Source organism: Sander lucioperca, chromosome 16 (genome assembly GCF_008315115.2).
Source record: "Sander lucioperca isolate FBNREF2018 chromosome 16, SLUC_FBN_1.2, whole genome shotgun sequence".
Taxonomy (NCBI): domain Eukaryota; kingdom Metazoa; phylum Chordata; class Actinopteri; order Perciformes; family Percidae; genus Sander; species Sander lucioperca.
In genome coordinates this window covers 21,998,310-22,019,380 of record NC_050188.1, presented here as the reverse complement: position 1 = coordinate 22,019,380, position 21,071 = coordinate 21,998,310, and the positions used below count along the sequence as shown (strand labels likewise).

At 41.1% G+C, this 21,071-nt stretch overlaps 2 protein-coding genes and 1 long non-coding RNA gene across 4 annotated transcripts in view; 1 reads left to right on the top strand and 2 right to left on the bottom strand.

Annotated features, from left to right (window-relative positions):
• Positions 1–1,365: 1,365 nt before the first annotated feature.
• On the bottom strand, positions 1,366–2,178 carry LOC118493460. The gene is made up of 2 exons (XR_004895430.1): positions 1,950–2,178; positions 1,366–1,808 (listed from the first exon to the last, which is right to left on the bottom strand). It is a non-coding gene; the product is annotated as an uncharacterized LOC118493460 (long non-coding RNA).
• A 4,468-nt stretch (positions 2,179–6,646) lies between these two features.
• oxnad1 (oxidoreductase NAD-binding domain containing 1) overlaps positions 6,647–21,071 on the top strand; it is a 21,937-nt gene continuing 7,512 nt past the window's right edge. The window contains exons 1-8 of one of the 2 annotated variants that reach the window (XM_031323194.2): positions 6,647–6,816; positions 7,457–7,569; positions 8,381–8,447; positions 8,567–8,670; positions 12,160–12,301; positions 14,054–14,296; positions 14,486–14,594; positions 14,786–15,962. In XM_031323194.2, coding sequence (XP_031179054.1) covers positions 7,463–7,569; positions 8,381–8,447; positions 8,567–8,670; positions 12,160–12,301; positions 14,054–14,296; positions 14,486–14,594; positions 14,786–14,943 — 930 coding nt within the window. In that variant the 5' untranslated portion in view covers positions 6,647–6,816; positions 7,457–7,462 and the 3' untranslated portion in view covers positions 14,944–15,962. Of the gene's footprint in view, positions 6,817–7,456; positions 7,570–8,374; positions 8,448–8,566; positions 8,671–12,159; positions 12,302–14,053; positions 14,297–14,485; positions 14,595–14,785; positions 16,939–21,071 lie in introns of those variants that run through there. The other variant, XM_031323193.2, reaches the window with a different exon arrangement.
• rftn1a (raftlin, lipid raft linker 1a) overlaps positions 18,761–21,071 on the bottom strand; it is a 22,105-nt gene continuing 19,794 nt past the window's right edge. The window contains exons 7-10 of the mRNA XM_031323192.2: positions 20,577–20,686; positions 20,283–20,386; positions 19,818–19,893; positions 18,761–19,528 (exon numbers count right to left, since the gene is read on the bottom strand). Of these exons, the coding sequence (XP_031179052.1) occupies positions 19,085–19,528; positions 19,818–19,893; positions 20,283–20,386; positions 20,577–20,686 (734 nt within the window). The 3' untranslated portion in view covers positions 18,761–19,084. The remainder of the gene's footprint in view (positions 19,529–19,817; positions 19,894–20,282; positions 20,387–20,576; positions 20,687–21,071) is intronic.

Below are 21,071 nucleotides of genomic sequence, written 5' to 3'. Positions count from 1 at the left end.
TTTTTGCTGTTGTAAATTCACATTGAGTGAGGGGAAGCGGTTTGGCCTGGCGCCGGTTTCACCAGCTGGGCTACTTGTCACGTGTGATTCGTTCGGATGCTTCTCCAACAATGGGGTCAGTTTTCTGTCTGTCTGTCTATCAGTCTGTCTGTCTGTCTATCTTTCTGTCAGATTGACACATGACCAGGACACATTCACGGATCCATGTCTTCAGCACATGCTGCATCATCTACACCTCAGTATATAAAGTTGCATATATTCAATAGACATACAGATGACATTTACTCAGTTGTGATAATGATTTCTGACACTTATGATTTATGACACTTAGAAACAACTAGAAAATGTGTAACGGGTTTTATACCATGCTTATGGGGTAGCCTACCACTGTCTAATATAGCTGAAATAACTATATTTAGCTCCACCTGGACCAGCCACAAGAGTAAAAAGCTACTTTTACATGAATGCATAAATATTCATAATACAATATTTGATACTCTCATAGGGGTCCTTTTTTTCCAGCAGGGTCCTTTGGAGCTGTCTTTCTGATAAACTAAAAAGCTATAAAGACAAAGCATGTGTCATGCTGGAGTAGCTTAACTGATATAGGCTATTAGTTACAATTTATAAAGGATGCTTTAATTGAAAGTGGTAAGTAATTTACAGTGTGAGTTTGAATTTCTATTTGAGTGAATTAGTGGTGGTTTGGGGGAGAAGTGGTTATCACTAGGGATGTCCCGATCAGGTTTTTTTGCCCTCGAGTCCGAGTCCGAGTCATTTGATTTTGAGTATCTACCGATACCGAGTCCCGATCCGATACTTCTATAATAATTCAACTTTATAATACCTCCAGACCGCAGACATACTCGCGCTTTCCGCTTCAAGCTGCTTCCGTGTTCTACTTTGCCGGCATTTAACCAATAGCGTCTCTGCAACAAAGTGATGTCATGCCGCATGCGTTGCTGTTTCTGTGTGGAGTCAAAAGGGTCTAACTCTGTGCCACCGCATAACTATAGATGTGTTAAAAAATAATGAGAATATATATACATATCCGAGTCCTGATCGGGAGGTAACGTCCGATTCCGATCGAGTCTGAAACCACGTGATCGGGCCCGATTTCCGATCACGTGATCGGATCTGGACATCCCTAGTTATCACTGTTGTCTCACAGCAAGAGGGTTCTAGGTTTGAACCTGGCAGACTCAGGCTCTGTGTGCAAAAAATGTGGAGTTAGGTTAATGTGGTTAATTGGTGACTCTAAATTGCCCATAGGTATGAATGGTTGGAAAGCAATGAGCGGTTACACATGATGGATGGTGAATTTGGTGGTTTGCATCATATAGCATAAAATACAGTACAAAATGATACGATACAACAAAAACTTTATTGTCTTCAATGAAATTTGTCCACAGCCTCATTATATAAACATGACATAAAACATAACACATACAAAATGTCAAACTGCTAAATCTCAATAATACAAATCTCAAACTACAAGACATCCTGAAAACACAATGTGCGCAAAAAAAATAGCTGGAGAGCTAAAGATTTTTTTTTTAGCAATGTCCACTTTATATCCATTGATTTGAAAAGCAGAGCTTCATGTAGAGCTTGGGACATATTGCATCACAAATGGAACAACCTTTTATTCTTAAACTATCTATTGTGTAAATGCCAAGTTTCAAAGTGTCAGTTTAGGAAATGACATCTCCGAGGTGTGACGTTATGCTAGAAACTGTTCTTCTTGGTGTGCCTTCGGAATCCCAAATGGTTTCTGTGTGGGTCGGTGCCAACAGGGAAGACCCGGTCTGAGCATCAAAACAGAAAGACAGAAACAGAGAGAAGAGGGAGGAATCAAGGAATGCCTTTTGTCTCTCTCCTCCAAAAGTTTAGATTGAAAGTTGCTGTGGCAACAGGAATGTGTTTGTATGCGTTGGTGGCCTGCATACCTGGGGGACTCCCTCTCCTCCCATCGCAGTCGAAACTCTGCGGGGTCATTTCCTCACCCCACCACACACCGAATGCTGTCCTCCATTGTAATTCATTCCAGCTGCGCACACATGCAGGTAAGCATGAATGCAATAGACGCTCCTTTGCATGCACATTTCCACACATATAAACACATAAATACACACTGTTGACAATACAGACGCAGATGACCCTTTGGATTAACATTATAATTATAATATTATAATAATTATTATGAATTAATCTGTTGTATTTTTTTCTTATATAGAATAATTGTTTGGTCTGTAAAATATCTGAAAAGGGGGAAAATTGCGCATCACAATTTCTCAGAGCCCATGGATGATGTGTAGTTTTGTCCAGCCACGAGTATAAACCCCAAAGATGTTCTATTTAAAAGCAGATCCTTACATTTAGGAAGCTGGAATCGGTTAATCTCATCTTTTTTAACATTTTTCACTTACTAAATTATATAAAATAGTCAAAATAACACCATACTCTCTGCTTTCCTACTTACCCACAACCCACATGGATACAGCTTATTCTGGTCAACACAGCATCATAATCACAGGATCTGATTATATCACCTTTCAGTTTTGCTTTGCCTCTCCAACTCTCTGTCCCATATCTCTCAATCTGCTTTCCCTCTACAAACCACAGTTAGTCTCACTGAAAGTTGATCATTAACTTCAACCAGACCAGATAAAGAAAACAACCCATGCAGATATTTCAGATAGAGCTGCATTATTAACATCTCCACCCCGAGAAGACATCTCACACTGAAAATGTTCCAGATTGGACTGAAGGATTTCCTCAGGGTGAAATCTGAACATTTGCCCGTTGAGACTGAGAGGCATGTGGAGAATGTGTGTAGAACACAAAGTGACGTTGTTGAGAGATATTGAAACGGTTATGATTGCATGAGGTAATACCCTCCACCTGTATCCGTTTCTGTCTCAGGGGTAGTTGACAACAAACGGTATGAATCGGCCATAACATAAGGATGGAGACTTTACTTTTACTTGCTTTCAAATACAGATGACCTGCTCTGACCTTCTGGAGTCAAGAACAAACATCTTTGGACTGCCAAGTATAATATCATACTGTTTTCCTATTAATTTCAGATACATGAAGTAAAACTGACTTTTTATGTTTTGTTTTGTAACTGGAATTCAATTATTATCAGCATGCATTTGATGTCAATAATCATTTGTAAGAGACACACTAAACACAAAGTGACTCAGTCAACCATGCATAAATATTTATGCTGTCTCGGAAGTGTACTACTACTTGCGGCCGTCTACGCTTGTGATTTCGTGTGTGATGATGCTAGTGTGCTTACATGTGCCATGTGCGTGTGAGTCCAGTATTGTGACAATATAAACCTGAAAATATCTGTCATTGTGCAGCATTGAACAACAGGTTGAGCTGAGGTGTGCTAACTATGGTAAAGAGAGCAGGAAGGCAGCCAGTTGGACTGGTAGAGTCAGCTAACAAAAACCTCTCGAAGGAAGTGAGCAGCTACTGTATCTAAGGACAGTAACAAGCACAGAACTGGTTTACTGGCCTTCTCTGAAAGCACAAACACTTAAGGGCTCTTTAAACACGGGTCACCTCACAGGTACACAAACAACATCCTATCACATTCCAGCCCACGACTGAGGGTTATATGGCTCAAATAGTAGAATTGTACTAACTAAACAAATTGTTTCTCTCCGAGTATTTGGGTGGAGCAGGCTGAGTTCTGTTCTTTGAATGGAATGAGTTTCGATGAATTGCATTATGTACTTAATTTGAGGATTGCATTGTTTGGCTGGATCTCCTCTGTGCTTTTCACCGCAGACGCTAAAGATGAAACCTTCAGGAATGCAGAAAGGAATCTAACCATTACTGGCCATTTTCTTTTTTTTTTCTTTTTATGAGTGTCTATCAGTGAGTGTCTAAGTACTATTCTTAAAACAGACAGACAAACTGAAGAGCACACAGATATAAACATGCAGCTATGCACACACACAGGTTAGGTTAACTAAACTGCATTTACAAGGACCCACCCACATGAACCCACACTGCTACATTACTAACGTTAAACTGCCAATTGGGACTTTAAACCAAAAGTCCTAAACCTAAAGTAGCTTCTTTACCCTTCATATTGTCATTATCGTTCTACGATTATTAACATTTCCTTGTAACTGCAGAAGTAAAGAAACACAACCACAAAGACCTGCATCCAGTACCCAGTCCTGACCATTTTGTGGACTTCTAAAGTTAAATAAAACATTTTTACATCATAATTTGCATAAAGCAAAACAAAAGTTTTATCTTAAGAATATTAAAAGAAAATAAAAAAAAACATATTTATATAATGCCAGCACTTTTAGAGCTTCTTACAAAGTTGTCACATGATCCTAAAGCTTGACACTCAAACTGACACCCTTAAAGTAATTCATTTAAACCACCATGCGTGACTGGGATCATGTGTGACTGTAACAGGTGCAGGTTGGCTGCACTGTAAAGTTCACAAAGTAACAGACTCACAGCAAGTGTAAAGTTTAAACTTTGATTACATTTACATAGACCAGGGAACTTCAACAGGGGGTCCGGGACTCCTAGGGGGTCCTCAGAGTCAATGCAGGGGGGCCTCCAAATTATTGTTAATTTTTGAAAGTCTTAATATGAATCTAACACATTATTAGCAAATATAAATCCCCACTGATGATAGGCTTACTGGCCTATAGGTAAAGTACTGTAGTCACTAAGATAGCCATCCACAGATACAACTGTGCCACATGTATGTTTTAACATTAAAACATGATTTATAACATGCTATTTTAATAGCTTAGTATTATATGCAAAAAAAGGTATGTATAAAGGCTTTAGGCCACCCTACACGTTACTATAGGCCCAGTTTAATATGCAACTTCATTTTATACAATATATGTAGTAGGGGGTCCCTGCTCTGTCTCTCTCAGTTAAGTCCGTGGCTCAAAAAAAGTTGAAGACCCCTGACATAGACTTTTCCCAAATAGTAAATCACAAGTAACAAATAAACGTTTATCACAGAAGAAAGTGTCACTGTAGCAGTCAAAACATCAAGTAACATAGAGGAAAAGGTCTATATGAAGAGGGCCTGAGTGCAAGCTCTGATATCTAGCCTACACTTTCTTAAAAGTTTACCAAAGTAGCATCCTGAGAAAAGTTCTGGTGTCAAGCTGCTTCATAGAAAACAACTCTCTGTTATTTGATCACCAGATGGAGCCAAATATAATTCATCATCTGTTCTTTACACTTCAGGGTATAATATTGTGTCATCACAGACTTGGTGATCATCAGTGAAATAAATAGCTTACATTAGTTGCCAGTGCTGCCAATGGCAGAATATCTAAAAAGACCCGAAAGTTAACCTGGACAGAGAGCTGACAGATGAGAGCGCTCCCAGACTTCATTCAGACCATTCCATTACCATAATGTAATCAAAACAGCATTTTTACAAAACAAACAATTATTTGATTAATTGGGGAAATAATCCTCAGATTAGTCCTCCCTAATCATTAGTTAAAGTCCTATATGAAATAATAAACAGATTATCCCCACCTCAACCAACTACAGTATCAGTGCATTAGTAATAATGTACTGATAGTAGGCTAAGTACATTTTCCTGATTATTATACATTCATATTTTTACTTATGGCTACATACTATTTTAAATGCAGGACTTTTAATAGAGTACTTTTACAGTGTGGTATTAGTACTTTCACTTTATTAAAGGATCTCAATACTTCATATCAGATCAGTGTGAGCTCTCCCTCTCTGGGCCAATTTGCTGCTTTACATCTAACTGGTGTTAAAGAGTTAGTGCTGACAAACACCGACCGATGCGTTGTCTCATCATGTCACCTCATGTCTTCTATTAAAAGTTGCTCTTTAACGCACCACAAAGACAATAAGATTATATCCAAATTTGTCATTTCTTTGAGAGATCCTCATCTTAAACCAGCTGTGGTATGTGCTTGTAGACAATTAATACAATGCAGTGAAGAAGCTATGCCTAACATTTTATTGACAAAATAAAAAATTGAATGGCAAAACTCAGAAGCAAGCTATACTTTATCTTTATATACAAAAATATATGCCACATGCTAAACACGACAATCAGTAAAGAATTTATTAAACAAATTAATTTGTATGTACTGTTGATAGTTGTTGCCATTAACATCTAAAGGAATAATGTGTATGGGTTTTGAGGAATACACTTGTAATTGAAAGAATGGTAGGAAAGTGAGGAGAGTGTGGTCCATGCTCTGATGCACCACCCGTCAAGAAGAGGGCGCTACTGCAACAGACTGAATGCAAAGCGCATGCTATAATAGCAGAAGAAAACGCATCCTACATGGCCACGCCAAGACCCGCCCCACGAAGCAGCTCGATTGGTTGGGGTTAGCCATTTGACCTCGAGTAGTTAAGGTTAGGATAGCCAATTGGTCAGGAGATAGGACCTGTACAAATGGGGTTACGTTACCTTGCGTAAGCATGGACGCCTGGCCAATAAGGCTGGTCTTGGCGTGGCCAGAGCCATAGAGACCACTCTGGGCGTGGCCATAGTAGTATTCGTAAATTTGCAACCCGATTTGTTCAGGACCGGGGGGGTGACAGTAACCAATAAGCTATCCGGACCTTAACTACACGAGGTAAATGCCTCACTTTAACCAATCAGGCTTCTACGCAGGGCGGGATTTGCCTTTGCCAACTGGTTTTCATAATACCGCAGTAGTGTCATGTAATTATAACATGACCAAGGTTACTCCGAAGATACAGGAGAAAAATATGAACATCTTTTGACATCATCTTATCTCGGTAAGAAAAGGAGCTCAGCAGCTCGTTGTTTGCGATAGTATTAGCTAGCTAGCTATGTGCCTGTGTCAAATAACAAACCGGCCCCGGCATTGACTTGCTAACAGCTTTAGCTAGCTAGCTAACCATCAGCATGACGAAGGAGGTCACGCCAAACTCTGTTTAAAATAATGACAGAAATACTTAGCCGCTTTTTGGTCAGTATGTAACGTTTTAGGATCAGTTTGCCATATATTCCTGTCATCCTCGTCCGTTAAAAGACATCACGGTCGGAGGCAGCGAGCATTATCAATTATACAGAGGTCTTGAGGCACGTTTTGTTAAGTGGCATTTACCTGACATGCCTTGTTAATATTTACAGTCTATGGTTAAGGCATACTAGATTATTCCGTGAGTTTGGTGTGGGGTGCCCTCCCACCCAGAGGGGGTGACTGACGTTTCAGCTAAACCGCATTGTTGAGGGGCTTAGCTCAGCTGAATTCGAATTGACAGCTTCTGTACAGCTTTCTATCATAAAGAAACCTGAAAGAAACTTGTGTATGAACTGTCAATGAATGATCACATATGTAAGCGTACATGACAGTTGTCGGCTTTGACAGCTAACGCCAGATGTTCTCTGCTGTTTGTTCTGTTATCATCCCAGGTCGCGATGAGCACCCCGTGTTTCTTGTCCTCCGCTGCCCGAAGTTTCAGCCTACCTTGTCCCGCCGCCGGTCTGCTCCGCTGCCGGCTGCTGGGCCCCTGCTCAGTTACAAGGTGAGTTTTATCTGGAACGTACCGGCGGATATAATTAACGTTATTGTGGTCGTCCTGTCTGATCACTCCTGAGGACAGTGTGGGGCTACACAACAAGGGAACTCTAATTTGACATTATCCTGGGAAATGCTTGTTAGTTTACTGTCCAGGTGTGAAAGTGTAAAGGGTTACTTTCCATTAGCACTACAGATTATTTATTTTTTTAATTCGAATTTGAATTAAGTTTTTTTTTAAGCCCTTTAAGTTTGTTGCAAATAGTGGCGCAGTTAAGCCTAACAATTGTACAATTTGCGATAAACGCAACAAGCAATTTGACACAGTTGTAGGTTTAAATATTACTTCACAGAGGCCTTGTTGACATGTGGCACCAAATGAGATACCTCAAAATGTTTGATTGTGAACTAGTGCCTGTCTGGAACAACATATAAGAAGGGCAACCTACCAGGCAGGCCATGTGTGGGGACAGGCACTACTGCCATCACCTGCACCTGCTTAGTCCCTCATTTGTTCACTGGCAAATTTCGTGGCCCTTATTAGCCCTCAGGGGGCCAGATTTGCAGCTCCGCAATATGTATGTCTTTTCATATCATATAGACCTACACCTGAGCCAAGTGTGTTGCTTTTATCCCAGAATGCACGGTTGTTATTAATATATTTCAACCTAGCTGCTCCACTTAAAAGTCCACTTGCAGTTTTTAATATTGTTGTCATGTGGTTCCTGTGTAGCTCTTCCCTCATTAAATAAGATTATGTTTGACCTACAAGGCAAGTGTACAAGACAAAAACTACCTCCTTTTTTATTTATTTTTAGAAGAAATATGTCCTCCAAAAGCCAAATGGACCATCTAGAGAGAACAGCGAACAACTACAGACAAAATGTAAGTTGATATTTTTTTGTTAATAAATCTCGACTGTATCCATTCATCCAGCCTATCCTAAGATTATTAACCCAATCCTAAACTGTGTGTGTGTGTGTGTGTGTGTGTGTGTAACACAGGCTCTGTATCCAGCTCAAGTATGTGGCATCATAAACGAGTCAGAGACGGTAAAACGTTTGAGATTAGCTGTCCATCCAGACTTCAGCTTCAAAGCAGGACAGTGGTGAGTAGATGTTCATGTTAACTCATTAAACATGTTTTAATCAGGTTAACGAGCACTGTTGCATTGTGTTGTAACACCAGGGGGGGTGACGTTTTAGCTAAACCGCATTGTTGATTGGCTCAGCAGTTGAATCGACAGCTGCTGTACAGTAGCCAAGAAATCTAGACGCACCCTAGCGGCAGCAAATGTAATTTGCAGCCTGGGTCAGTCTAGCAACTCTCCGTTGGCTTGCGAGCTGGAAAAACCAAATTCTGGTCAGGCTAATCACGTCGTGTATAGAGTCGGTGGGTGGGCTTAACATAAGGACGGCAGAGTTGCGACGGTTCCGCGTGAATTCCCTGCTACTTGAAAACAAAGAAGATGGCTGCTGCTGCTGGCAAACAGCGGTCTTTTGAATCGGCTTTGGCTGCGACTCTGGAAGACTTGGAGTTAAGCACTGAAGTCATTCTTAAAAAAGGAAGATGTGTTCGGAGTTTTGCCGAAGGGATACGGCAAAAGTTTAATCTATCAACTAGCGTTGCTCTGGTTGGCTATGAGTGCAGAGGGAATTTGAAAGACAACCGTTTATCCCGCCCTTCGGATTGAGCCCTGCCAATGTTGAGTTCCCAGACCCAACATCTTGATGTGGGTCTGGCTTGTCAGGCTAGCTGTACAGAGGATTTATCAATTGAAAAGAAGCCTGAAAGAAAAGGATGAATGTACAAACTGCCAAAATTCACATATGTGATGCGAAGCGTAAATGACAATTATGGGTTTTGACAGCTAACGCCAGATGTTCTCTGCTCTTTTCTGATATGAGCCCAGGTGGCTATGACTAATGAGACTAAGAGAAATAACAAAGTTACTCTGAGTTAGATGTGGTTTTTTTTTTTAAACTATTTTCTGACCTCTCCTGTTGGAACAAATAAAGTCAGCTTCTTCCTATTCTGCCAACATTGCATGAATGCAACATTAGTCTCCTTAATCTTGTTTATGATCAGTCAGGCTCAATGCAGAAGTTACCATAGTAATAATGAGAACCTGCCAAAATATGTCTAGGTCACTGCCTGAGCGTGCTTTGTGAAACATCCCTCTGGAGTGGTTTCATAGTGCCTGTGCACATAGTAACCAGAAGGTGGTGGCATTGTGCTGGATTTGTCCAACCATTAGCCTGGTGGTTTTCTTTTCTCACAAAACTTTTACAGAGTTTACAATCCTACATCACAGTCGCCATGTACGTCAGCTCAAGCTTATTGTTGATAAGAAGAAAACAAGCGTTGTCAAGTGACGTATCACATCAGCTAAAGCAGGGGTCTTCAATGTTTTTTTCTGAAAGAGAGACTGAGCAGGGACCCCCTACTACATATATTGTATAACATGAAGTTGCATAAAGAACTGGGACTACAAGTACGTGTAGGGCGGCCTGAAGCCCTTATACATCTTTTTTTTTTTTTTTTTGCATAGAATACTAAGCTATTAAAATAGCTTAATCATTGTAATACTTTGCATGATTTTATATGTATCTGTGGGTGGCTAGTGACTACCTATAGGTAAGCCTATCATAAATGGGAATTTATATTTTCTAATAATATGTTGGTTTCATTTTAGGACAACAACAATAATAATTTGAAGGCCCCCCTGCATTGACTCTGAGGATCCCCTAGGGGTCCCGGACCCCCTGTTGAAGATCCCTCAGCTAAAGGAAGGGTCAAAGTTTACGAATTAGCCTATTTTTAGAGATTTTTCTCAAATGAGAATGAACTAAATAGTTAGGGACTTACAGTAAAAAAGCTTGTTTGCTCATAGATTTTGTGTAGGTAATTGCTGTATGCACTGGGTTGCATCTACACTTGCAGCTTTGACTTGAAAGTTGCTTGAGACGCAGTGGATTGTTTTCACTGGTGCATAACACTGGACAATGTTTTAGCTTGCAAGCTAACTTCCAGTAGCTCTCTTCAAATCTTAATAGCAAGTTAAGTTCTTGGATGAAGGCAGAACTTTTTTTTTTTTCTGTGTCAGTCAGTGTTGCCAATGTTAATTAGTACCCCGCACATGCAGTATATGTACGCGAGCCCATACTGTAGGTGGGCGGTGGTGAGATATAAAACCGGCAGCCAGTTGCCCTGCAGCGACTGATAATGAATGTAAATAGATGGAAATCCTTGAATTTCAGTGTTTCTGAGAAAAAGGACTGTTTAGTTGTTTGTCTCCAGGTGGGAGAGGAGGAGGAGGAGGAGGAGGAGGTGGGTAGAACATATGTGTCCGTCTTCACAGCAGATCCATATTTATGATGCCTCTGAGGGTTGTGGAGACAGTGTAACAGTGGGTCATTGTGTTGTTGGAACATTAGCCCAACTTTTAAGCATTGCGGTTTACCTCTGGGGGTACTCTGCTCTGCTTGTTGACGGACCGATGCGACCACGTTGGGCCAATGAGACTGGGACGCTGCACTTTGTATAAACTAACCAGCAAGCAACTTTCCATCTGGTTTGGTGTTGTTCTACTTGGTTTCTGGAACAGGCTGTCCCCTTCACTGAGGTCAAAGGGCACCACTCTAACTTCATTCACACTTTGACCCCTCAGTTCAGCGAGTTTTTACTCTTGAATAAACTGTTGTTTAGAAATCTGAAAAGTCAATCAGAATAACTGACTTTTGTGGGAAAACGCAATGTTCAGAATTATGGTTCAAATGAAAGGATTATAGTTATGTTTATAACAAGGTGTATGTAGTTGTAATACGTGTAATGCAATACAAATACTACATATAATACAATACAATGATATTAAAGCAACACATTCATGGTCAAACATAGTATAGGGCGTAGAACATGAGCAGATTTTTAACCACTGGGAATACATATTTCTGATAACTCTCACTATCTATGGATAATTAAGTTCAAATATCCACTTATATAATAAATTGGTTGACTTATTAATTAGGGGTGTCACGATTTCGAAAATGTATCAAAATGAGCTTTCGATTTCGACTATCAAAATCAGAAGCAGGATCGGCGATTTTTTTTTTTTTTTTTTTCTTCCCTCTCCACCCACGCCTACTCGCACATGTCCGAAGAAAACAACAACAGGCACAACGTAGCTTACCAGCTGGTAGCATGCAGCTAAAGACACAGGGTGCCTGCAGCTTGACTTTTCCAGACACCACGGCCACTGCCGGAGTCGGAGATGACGGAGAAACAACAGGAACTGGAAAATCTGCCGGCTTCCCTGAAGTCACGTTGTGGCAACAATTTGCCTACCCCATAAGTTATGTAAACAAACAACGAAGGTAAAGCATGCAGGCTCCCATGGGACTCCATGGTGCCTTCAGGTACACCTCGTTCAACTAATGGTGCATTCAATTGCGCCTCTAAAAAAAAACTGAGAAACTCAATCTGTTGTTGTAGCATACGCTCCTGCCATCTAGTGGTTCTAATTGTGGCATTGACATCCCTGTTGAAAAACAACAACGTTTAAACTGAAAATTGAATCAAATCGTGACCTTGTGTGCAGGGTGGATTTCTTCATCCCCAATGTGGAGAAGGTGGGAGGTTTCTCCATGTGCTCCAGCCCGGGTTTGCTGCAGAGGGAGGGCATTGTTGAACTGGCCGTCAAATACGCCAAACACCCCCCAGCACACTGGATCCACACCATGGTGAGTGGGGCAGAGAAGTATTGTATGATATATATTATGAAATCCCCCAAATTACTGTCAGTGGTCATTTTCCTGGGGAAATTATTGAAAGTTACCTGAGTTGGAATATTCTGAAAAAGTAGATTTGATCATCTGTCTACTGATTTGGAAGATTACAATGCTTGTGGATGCATGAGGGAGATGGTGAAAAATTGAAAGAAAGCGAGGAGGGTGCAAGAAAAGAGATGCAGAAGAAGTGGAGCAATCAGAGTATTGAGAAATGGTTAAGGTGTTATAGAGTGAGAAAATAGAGACTGCCGCCACATAATCAACCCACTGGTTATGAAGCGTCAAAAGAAAAATGGCAAGTCAGATGAGATTTTCAGATATCTTTTTTTTTTTTTTTTTTTTTTTTTTTTCCCAGCCCTGCAGAAGCAGTGGGCATTAACCTGTACTAAAAAGTTAGAATAAAAACGTGTGATACACTCCCAATTGCACATCTATTACATTAAACCACTTAAATCATAATCTGTCATCATTTTCTTTTAGGTGTTAGCCATATGATCCCCGATGTTTTTCAATCGTTAATTTGCTGTCAAGTTAGTCGGCAAATTTGAAAAATTGCCTGCGTAGCTGAAGTAGAATTGTGGTAGTAAAGCTAAAAACTCAAAAGAAGTTGGTGTTTAACTGTGTAGAGCAAGCCGACAGGGTAAATAAAGCTTGTGACCACATAAAAAAATGTTATATGAAAATGTTCTTGGTGCATAACATTGTATTTTGGACATTTAATCCAATAGTAGTAGTAGTAGTAGTATGTGTGAATATAAGTTTCCTTTCTGATTACCTTCCCCTTCCATTTCTGCACTCTGCAACTGTTTGTTCGAAGCTTCTGTGTTTGATGATGCGCCCTAATAAATAGCTTTGAGCTACTACGCCTTGTGTAAATAAGTATCAGAAAGCGGTGGGATGTGTTTGAGCATTCTTCGACTTACAGCTCTCTGCTCTGGGATCGTTTGATGATCTGTTTGTTTGATATTGCGCTCCGACTCCTCTCTGTAAGCAGGAATAGTGTAGGGACCACAACAGCAGATTGTGTGTGTGTGTGTGTGTGTGTGTGTGTGTGTGTTGCTCCTTTTGACTTCAAAAGACCTTCTCTGTGAAATTTGTGAAATCACTCCCACCCATAGCTTGTGCATGCTGATCTACTGTAACAGTGTCTGTTTCCTGAGGTCCGTCTGTGGAGTTTATTTCAAATGGTGTATTTCAGCTGGAGAGCAAAGAGAAATGTTGGGAGTAGAGATGTTCCGATACTGCCTAAAACGCTGGTATCGGTATCGGGAAGTACTGGAGTTTATGCACCTATCCGATAATAAAGCCCTAAAGAAAATCTACATTAAAGTAGTTTATTTATGTTCCTTTTCCATTATAACTGACTGACCAGTCAAACTGGATAATAAAAGAAAGTTCTGTGGTATTCATTGTTTGTGTTTGTTCATGTTCACACAGAGTTTAACCTGAGCCAGACCGACAACAAAGACAGAAATAATATCACATCCATTCAGGGATAGTAGTATACAGTTGTTAAAACATAATAAAATATATGACACACTGGTATCGGATCAGTACTCGGTATCGGCCGATACGCAAGTTCAGGTATCAGGATCGGTATCGGGAAGCAAAAAATGGTATCGGACCATCTCTAGTTGGGAGTCTAAATTACCCAGCTCAACACAGTGTGTTGCTATCTCCTTAACGCTCTCTCTCTTCCCTCAGTGCACAGTGGGCTCCCGGGTGGCCATGCGCGTCGGTGGGGACTTCTTCTTTCACCCAACGCCTTCCGACCCCACTGTGCATCTGCTGCTGGTGGCCGGCGGAGTAGGGATCAACCCCTTGTACTCTATCCTGTTGCACAGCACAGATCTGCTGCGTCTCAACCGCGCCTCTGGTGGGCGGGACTACAACATCTCTGCCCATCTCTGCTACAGTGCCAAGAACACCCAGGAGCTGCTCTTTAAGGTGTGTATTGTGTTTGACTGTTGGAGTATTTGTGAGGAATTTTAAGGAAACTCGCAGATTTTTGAATTGTATATCTCTGCTAGCTGTGCACACAACAGTGTCCATGTGCATGTGTGGAATATATGGGCACGTGGGTCGCAGTATGTGAGGAGAAACTCTACCTTAACTACCTACCTTCTGTGTTCCCAGAGCTCCATCATCGAGGCGTGTCGGGAGTTCCCTGACAAGATCTCCTGTGACCTCCACGTCACGCAACAGAGCATAGATGTTGACTCGCACCTCCAGCCATTTATCAACCGTAAGTAATGCCCATACAAGCACGCACCTACACGCATACACTTTTCTTTGTTTAGCAGGGATGATTTAGTGACTGTCACAGATTCTTCCACAGCCGTCTTTGTTGATTTATCTCCGTCGTCATGTAGAACATGTTCTATCAAAGTGCACTGAGCCTTGAATAATTGATTGACTTCCCTTGCGTCTCCCCAGACGGGAGAATTGCAGACGAGGATTTGCGGGCTCATGTGGACCCGCAGAGGACTTTGTGTTTCCTGTGTGGGCCCCCGCCCATGATCGAAGCACTTTCAAAAAACCTCATGGACTTCGGCCTCCCGAAAGACAGAATCCTCTTCGAGAAGTGGTGGTAGAATCTCCTACGATTCCCAGAATCCTACAGGGTTGTCCTCCTGGATTGTGCTCCTTTTTTAGCATTCACTGGGGGGAGGATGTATGGGGTGTGGCGATAATGGAACGCACCTGAAATATTCCGGTGATAAGGACAATAATATGAGGACATTCACCCTCGATCACTGCCACTACAACCTGTGCCTGATCTGCGATAGACCGCTGGGACCACCCACTGAGATGAGTTTTATTTCTTAGGACTGAACAGACTGAATCTCAACTTTGCAAGACATTTTTCAGCTTGTTTTGCTGAATATTGCAACAAATCTGCAACTGTGTATGACAGACACAGCTGTTACACATCTTCATATCTCAACTCATTTCCAGCCTACATTTGCCTGACTGAGGTTCTGCTTGAACAAATTAATAGGTGATGTTAAATGTTCACCTGAAAAGGCCAAACTTTACCTATGCAAGTATGTCTTGGAAGCAATAATTGGACATTTTCCGAAATACATTCTCGCCAAGAGTTAGATCAATACCTGTTCGCTAAATATGAAGCTACAGTCAGCAGCTGGTTAGCTTAGCATAAAGACTGGAAAAGCCTGGCTTTTTCCCAAGACAACAAAATCCACCTCTTAAGCTCAGAGTCTCATCTCTTTTATCCGTACAAAAACTGAAAGTGTCACGTTGTGGTTTTATGGAAACTTCCAACAGAGCCAGCTGGCTGTTTTCTTTCCACGCCTTATGCTAAGCTAAGCTAACCAGCTGTTGTCTTAGCTTCATATTTTGCAGACAGACGTGAGAGTGGCATTGATCTTCTCATCTGACTCTCAAGAAAGTGACTAAGCACAATTCCCCAAATTTCAAAACTATTGCGTTGAAGTCCCTAGGATATAAAGGATCAGTGCTTACAATAGCAATCTGTACTGTTTCTTTTTACACTGTACATAAGTGTTTAATGAGTGACTGACTAATTTATTTCTATCAAAATACCTCTGCTAATTCCATCATATGTTCTTAGAAGTGTTATACTATGTGTGTATATATAACTCAGAGTTAGAGCTGGGCGATATGGAGAAAATCAAACATCACGATATTTTTGTCCAAATACATCGATGTCGAGTTTGCAGCGATATTGTAGGTGTGACTTTTGGTGCTTTCACAAAATATTTACACAATGAGATTTTTGATAAATAATCATCAGTAATGTGGATATAATGACTAAGTGGCGAAAAGGCAAATAAAAGAACAGCTAGAACAGCCTAGTAAGTTCAGAAAATCACATCACTTTACTGTAATGTAGCCTCTAAAACCGGGAAAAGACAACCCTTATATTATTGATATCCAAAATTTAAAACAATATCTAGTCTTTTATATCGATAGATGTATTGCCCAGCCTTAACTCAGAGCCATTTATTTGCAGAACTGAACATTTTCAATTCAATTTTATTCATAGTGTGAATCATAACAGGAGTTATCTCAGGACACTTTACAGATAGAGTAGGTCTAGAACACACTCTACATTTTAGATTTGTTTGGCTAATGAGTTTCACTGAGTTACACTGAAGTCATGTTTTTTATTTATTTTTTATATTTTACTCATGCAAACTTCACACCGAGTGTATTTTTAGAGTCAAAAACCCAACAATCTCCCACATATTGGCCAGTGTCCCTGCCTCAGTCACACACTGTAACATGCATACACAGTGCCACGTACACTTTTACTCAATCACACACATCCACATACCCACAAACGCTTCTCGTCCCGGGGTGGAGTGAGTATCCCATGGTGCACTGTAATGGAACCTCCAGGTGGTCTCTGATTGGCTTGGATCACTGAACATCCCCTTGGAGATGGTTGCGAGCTTCTTGTTGTCGTCTCTCAGTGGGAGGGGGTTACGGCGTCAGGTTACGGCGTCATTTTCAAGGTTTTTTTTGCATTTCTTCCTCATATGAGGAAAACGGTTTATGCTGGTAATGTGAGATTTGAAGATAAATAAAAGGAAATTGAGTCAGTTTGTTTTTAAACACTTTATTGACCTCTGCTCTTATACAAAGACTCACATGTCACACTACTTCGACACAACACAGGTGGTCCAGGAAATAGGTAATAAATAGTTGATTTCTAATTTACAGAGTTTTCAAAGAAGAAACCTTTTAAAAGGTCAGTTCTCCCAAAGTACAAAAGGCATTTTCCCTCGCCTTTTGTACTACCCAAGCAAATATTTTCAGTTTGAGATATCTGTCTCAAACTTCTACCACCACCCCATTACAATAGAGGTGAATGGGCATCATTTGTGATGCTCCTAGCATTGACAAATTGCATTGAAAAAAGTTTAACAGTGACGTCCCTGCTACTCTGAATGAAAACTGTTGACCATGTGTTTTGTGGATTATCTAGAGTATCTGGGACATAGCATCTGAAAAGAGATGTTTCTGTTTCTTTTTTTTTATGTAATGAGCACTACAAACACAATTCCGTTCACCTCCATTGTATTGAGGTGATCTGGCCAAAGAAAACCAAAACTATCTCAATTTAACTAGAGCTATGTGACAGAATACTTTCTTTCTAATTAACATGAACTGCCCCTTTAAGGTTTGGGCCCATCGTACCATCTAATATCTCAGTGCAGTGTATAGCCTGGCCGATACAAACAGAATTTTTAAAATATCATAACTGTACTTGGCCGATTATATTTGATGTTATTTGAAATTTTTTTGCTAAGGGTCTCTTAAATTTGGTTAAGTTGTGACTAAGATATGGTATTGAGTGAAATATTTTAGAATTTAAAAATAAACTCACCCGTGTAAAACTCACCAGTGAAGAAACTACAGTATGTAATGAAGACATTTCTACATTGCCTCAAAAAATCTTTGTTGCACTTTCTTAGTTAATTATTTAAGCCAATACGTATCTGTGAAAATCAAAATTTGGCCAATGCAGTTGTATTGGTCAGGCTCTAATGCATTGTATATCATACTTTGTGTCAACTTTTTCCCCGTTTGCCTTAAATTATATACTTTACATATAAAAATACAGTGAGCCCAGTGAAATCAGTATGCCCCTTTTAACAGTCAGTCAAAAAAACGGTTGATAAACACCACACGCAGGACGCGATCCCTGCTCTCCCGGGTGAAAGTCCTGTGTTTTACCCCAACCAACCTCCCTCCCCGTGGCCCTCTGTCCTTTCGTACTACTTGCTGCGGCGATAATTCACATAATGTAGTTCAATGGAGGCCAAACGGCGTTGATAAACTCGCAAAAGAATGATTATGCGTCTTAATAACACGCAAAAACAGCATACGAATTGGCGTGTCATACATACGCCACTTCATGAGATCAGTCTGTAATATACAAGAACAGGCAAGAAGAAATGAATACTCAAGGCGTGGACTGGAGGCTTGTTCTAGGTTAACCTACCCCCTCCCCAGTCCCACGCCTTCGCCGCTAAATGTGCAACTGTACATTTATGTTATGTTATGTTCAGCAGTGCAAATGTACTGCTTGTGTGCTATGTGCTGAGGTGTTTTTTCCTGTTCCCACACTGTTCTTATCTTTATGAGGATAGTCTGAGAGTTGCTTTTTTTTTTTCCTCTCCTCTCCTTCATGTCATGCTGTATCTGTCCCTGCTATGTTATGTTATGTATGTGATTATTATTATTATTCAGTCAACTAATAAGCAAAATACCAGTGCAACAGTGCAAATATACTGTTTGCGTGCTTTAAATGTGCTCCTGCGAGAGTTGTGTTGAATGTTTTGGATGTAAAGCGCTTTGAGCTGCACTCTGTGTATGAAAGGCGCAAATAAAGCTATGTTATGTTATGTTATGTAGGTTGTACTCTATTAGCCTTGTACAGTTTAATTTCACATAAGGATACATCAAATAGCAACACTGACCCAAAGCAGAGAACTGCACAACACTTTCCCATGTACAGTATGAGAGCTACAACCTCAAAGACTCGCAACAGTGTTACCTGCCTAAACAGAGCAGGCTGACGCAAAGTAACAGTACATGATGAATAGTAACAGCATGACTGACTACATCTGGGTTGTCAGGGGAACGGAAAATCCAGATCAACAAAAACGTTACTTGAAAGGCATTGTTTTTGATAAACTAAACAGGCTTTGGCTCCCCCTCGCCTGCTTTGTGCCCAATGTGTCAACAGACGCCAGAAAACAGCTGCTGTTTGATCCGCTCTTCCGTCTTCACCTCCTCCTTCACCCCTCCATCATCTCTCTGACACACATTGGTCCATCTCGCCGACTTCTCCTGCTCAGACAATGAGGTCTTGTCAATGTCGGTTTCCTCTTCCTGCTCCTCGACCGAAGCCCTGCTCCCCGATAGGAATGAGAAGCCCTTTTGATGCCGTGCATCTTCTTCCCTCTCCTCTCTACCTTTCTGATAACTCGCTCCCTTGCTCCTTCCGCTGTCCCTGCTCTTCCACCCATCTGCCTCTTCTTCTTCTTCTTCCTCCTCGTCGTCTGTGTTTCTTCTTAACCTGTCCATCTCTGTCTCCATCAGAGGGGACCTGTTCTCTCTCTCCTCTTGCGTTTCTCCAGTGGATTTTTTCTTTGCCTTGCTGCGACCCCTGAGGTTCAGCATCTGAAACCAAATAGATGTTTGAGACAGTTTTTTTAGCTTTGTGCCGTGTCTTTTTCTTTCCATCTCTCCAGACACCTGCCAAACCGCAACAAAGCCTCTTTCACTGATGCCTCTTTCCTGTACAGTTTAAGGTCAACTCTTTGCCTATTATTAGACTTTTACTGAGCGGCTTTATATTTGCTGTACATCCCATATTTAGTAACACGACTTTTAAATGGCGTATCCTAAAGGCACAACAAAAACAAGTGACAGATTTGCTGCGCGGATAGAAGACAAAAGGGGAACAAACCTTGAAGTCTTTTCTCTTGCGCTGCAAAACGGGTCTCTGAAGGAAGAGGATCTGCTTGGTCGACAAACTCCCGTCACTGCAGAAAGAAAAGAGAGCTGCACTTTTACAATCTGAGGAGCTCGCATGTCGCTACATGTATTCAAACCAGTTTCTGTTTGCTGCGGTTGGTAAAGTGACAGGTTACAAGACAACGGCACATCAGCGACTGTTTTTGTTCGCAGCTCCGGCAGATTTCAAAAGTGGTTTCATGTTGAGATGAGCATATAATTGTGATTTGTCAGATCTCGAACCATCTGCCCTGTGTATCTAAGGTACACTGTCAGTCCTAATCCGAAAAAAGAATAAGACAAAAGAACAATGACTAAAATCAACAAAGTCCTTATACTGTAGTAGGTGATGTTATTCAAAGTAATGGAATTTAAAGAAAGCAGAGGATAGGTGAGTTCTTGGGGTATAGTTCTGTACCTGTTGGTCTTCACAATTGGTGTGGGTAACACACACATAAGCCTCCATCCATACGGAGCCAGAGACTGGAGCAAGGGGATGTAGTCTGTCTTCACCATGACACCCTGGACAAGAGAGGGAGACAGAAATCACTCAAGACAAATCCAGTGCAAAGGCACACAGGAGAGAAAGAAAACGCATTACAGTATGCGTGCAGGTTTTCAAATTTAAGCTCAGCCACAAGCACACACGCTACTTTCCTTCATCTCCAAAGTGCACACCTTCTACAAAGTATTAAAGACTCAAAAGACCCACATCAACAACGGTCCACTGCTCAACCACGATGGCATCGTAGGAGGTGTTTGTGGTCTCCTCTGCGGAGCTCTGGAAGATGAACACACTATCCACAGATGAAACCCCATTGTCTGGAAGAACGGGGCAAATTAGAGACAGAGTCAGATAAACAGAAGAGGATGTATGTGAGTCAGACAAGCTCATCTCCACTCTCCAATCTCTCACTATTGATCCCCCGGTTCCCTATGGCTTAAGCCTACTTATTCCATGGGTGACTGAACAGTGACTTATGGTATAAGCTGTGGATTTCTGGCACGTCACTCCATGCATATCATCCATTACCCAGCAGCGGAGCAGAGATCTACAGCCTTGAGCAGCTTTTTCCTCTTGACAGAAACTAGTGAAAGGTAAGGAGGTATGGTGAAACAGTTACTTTAAAGCTGCAATAATCAAAAACATTTTTTTATATTAACAGCTGATCAAATGACCCAACTCTGCAGTCCCCTTAGCTTTATT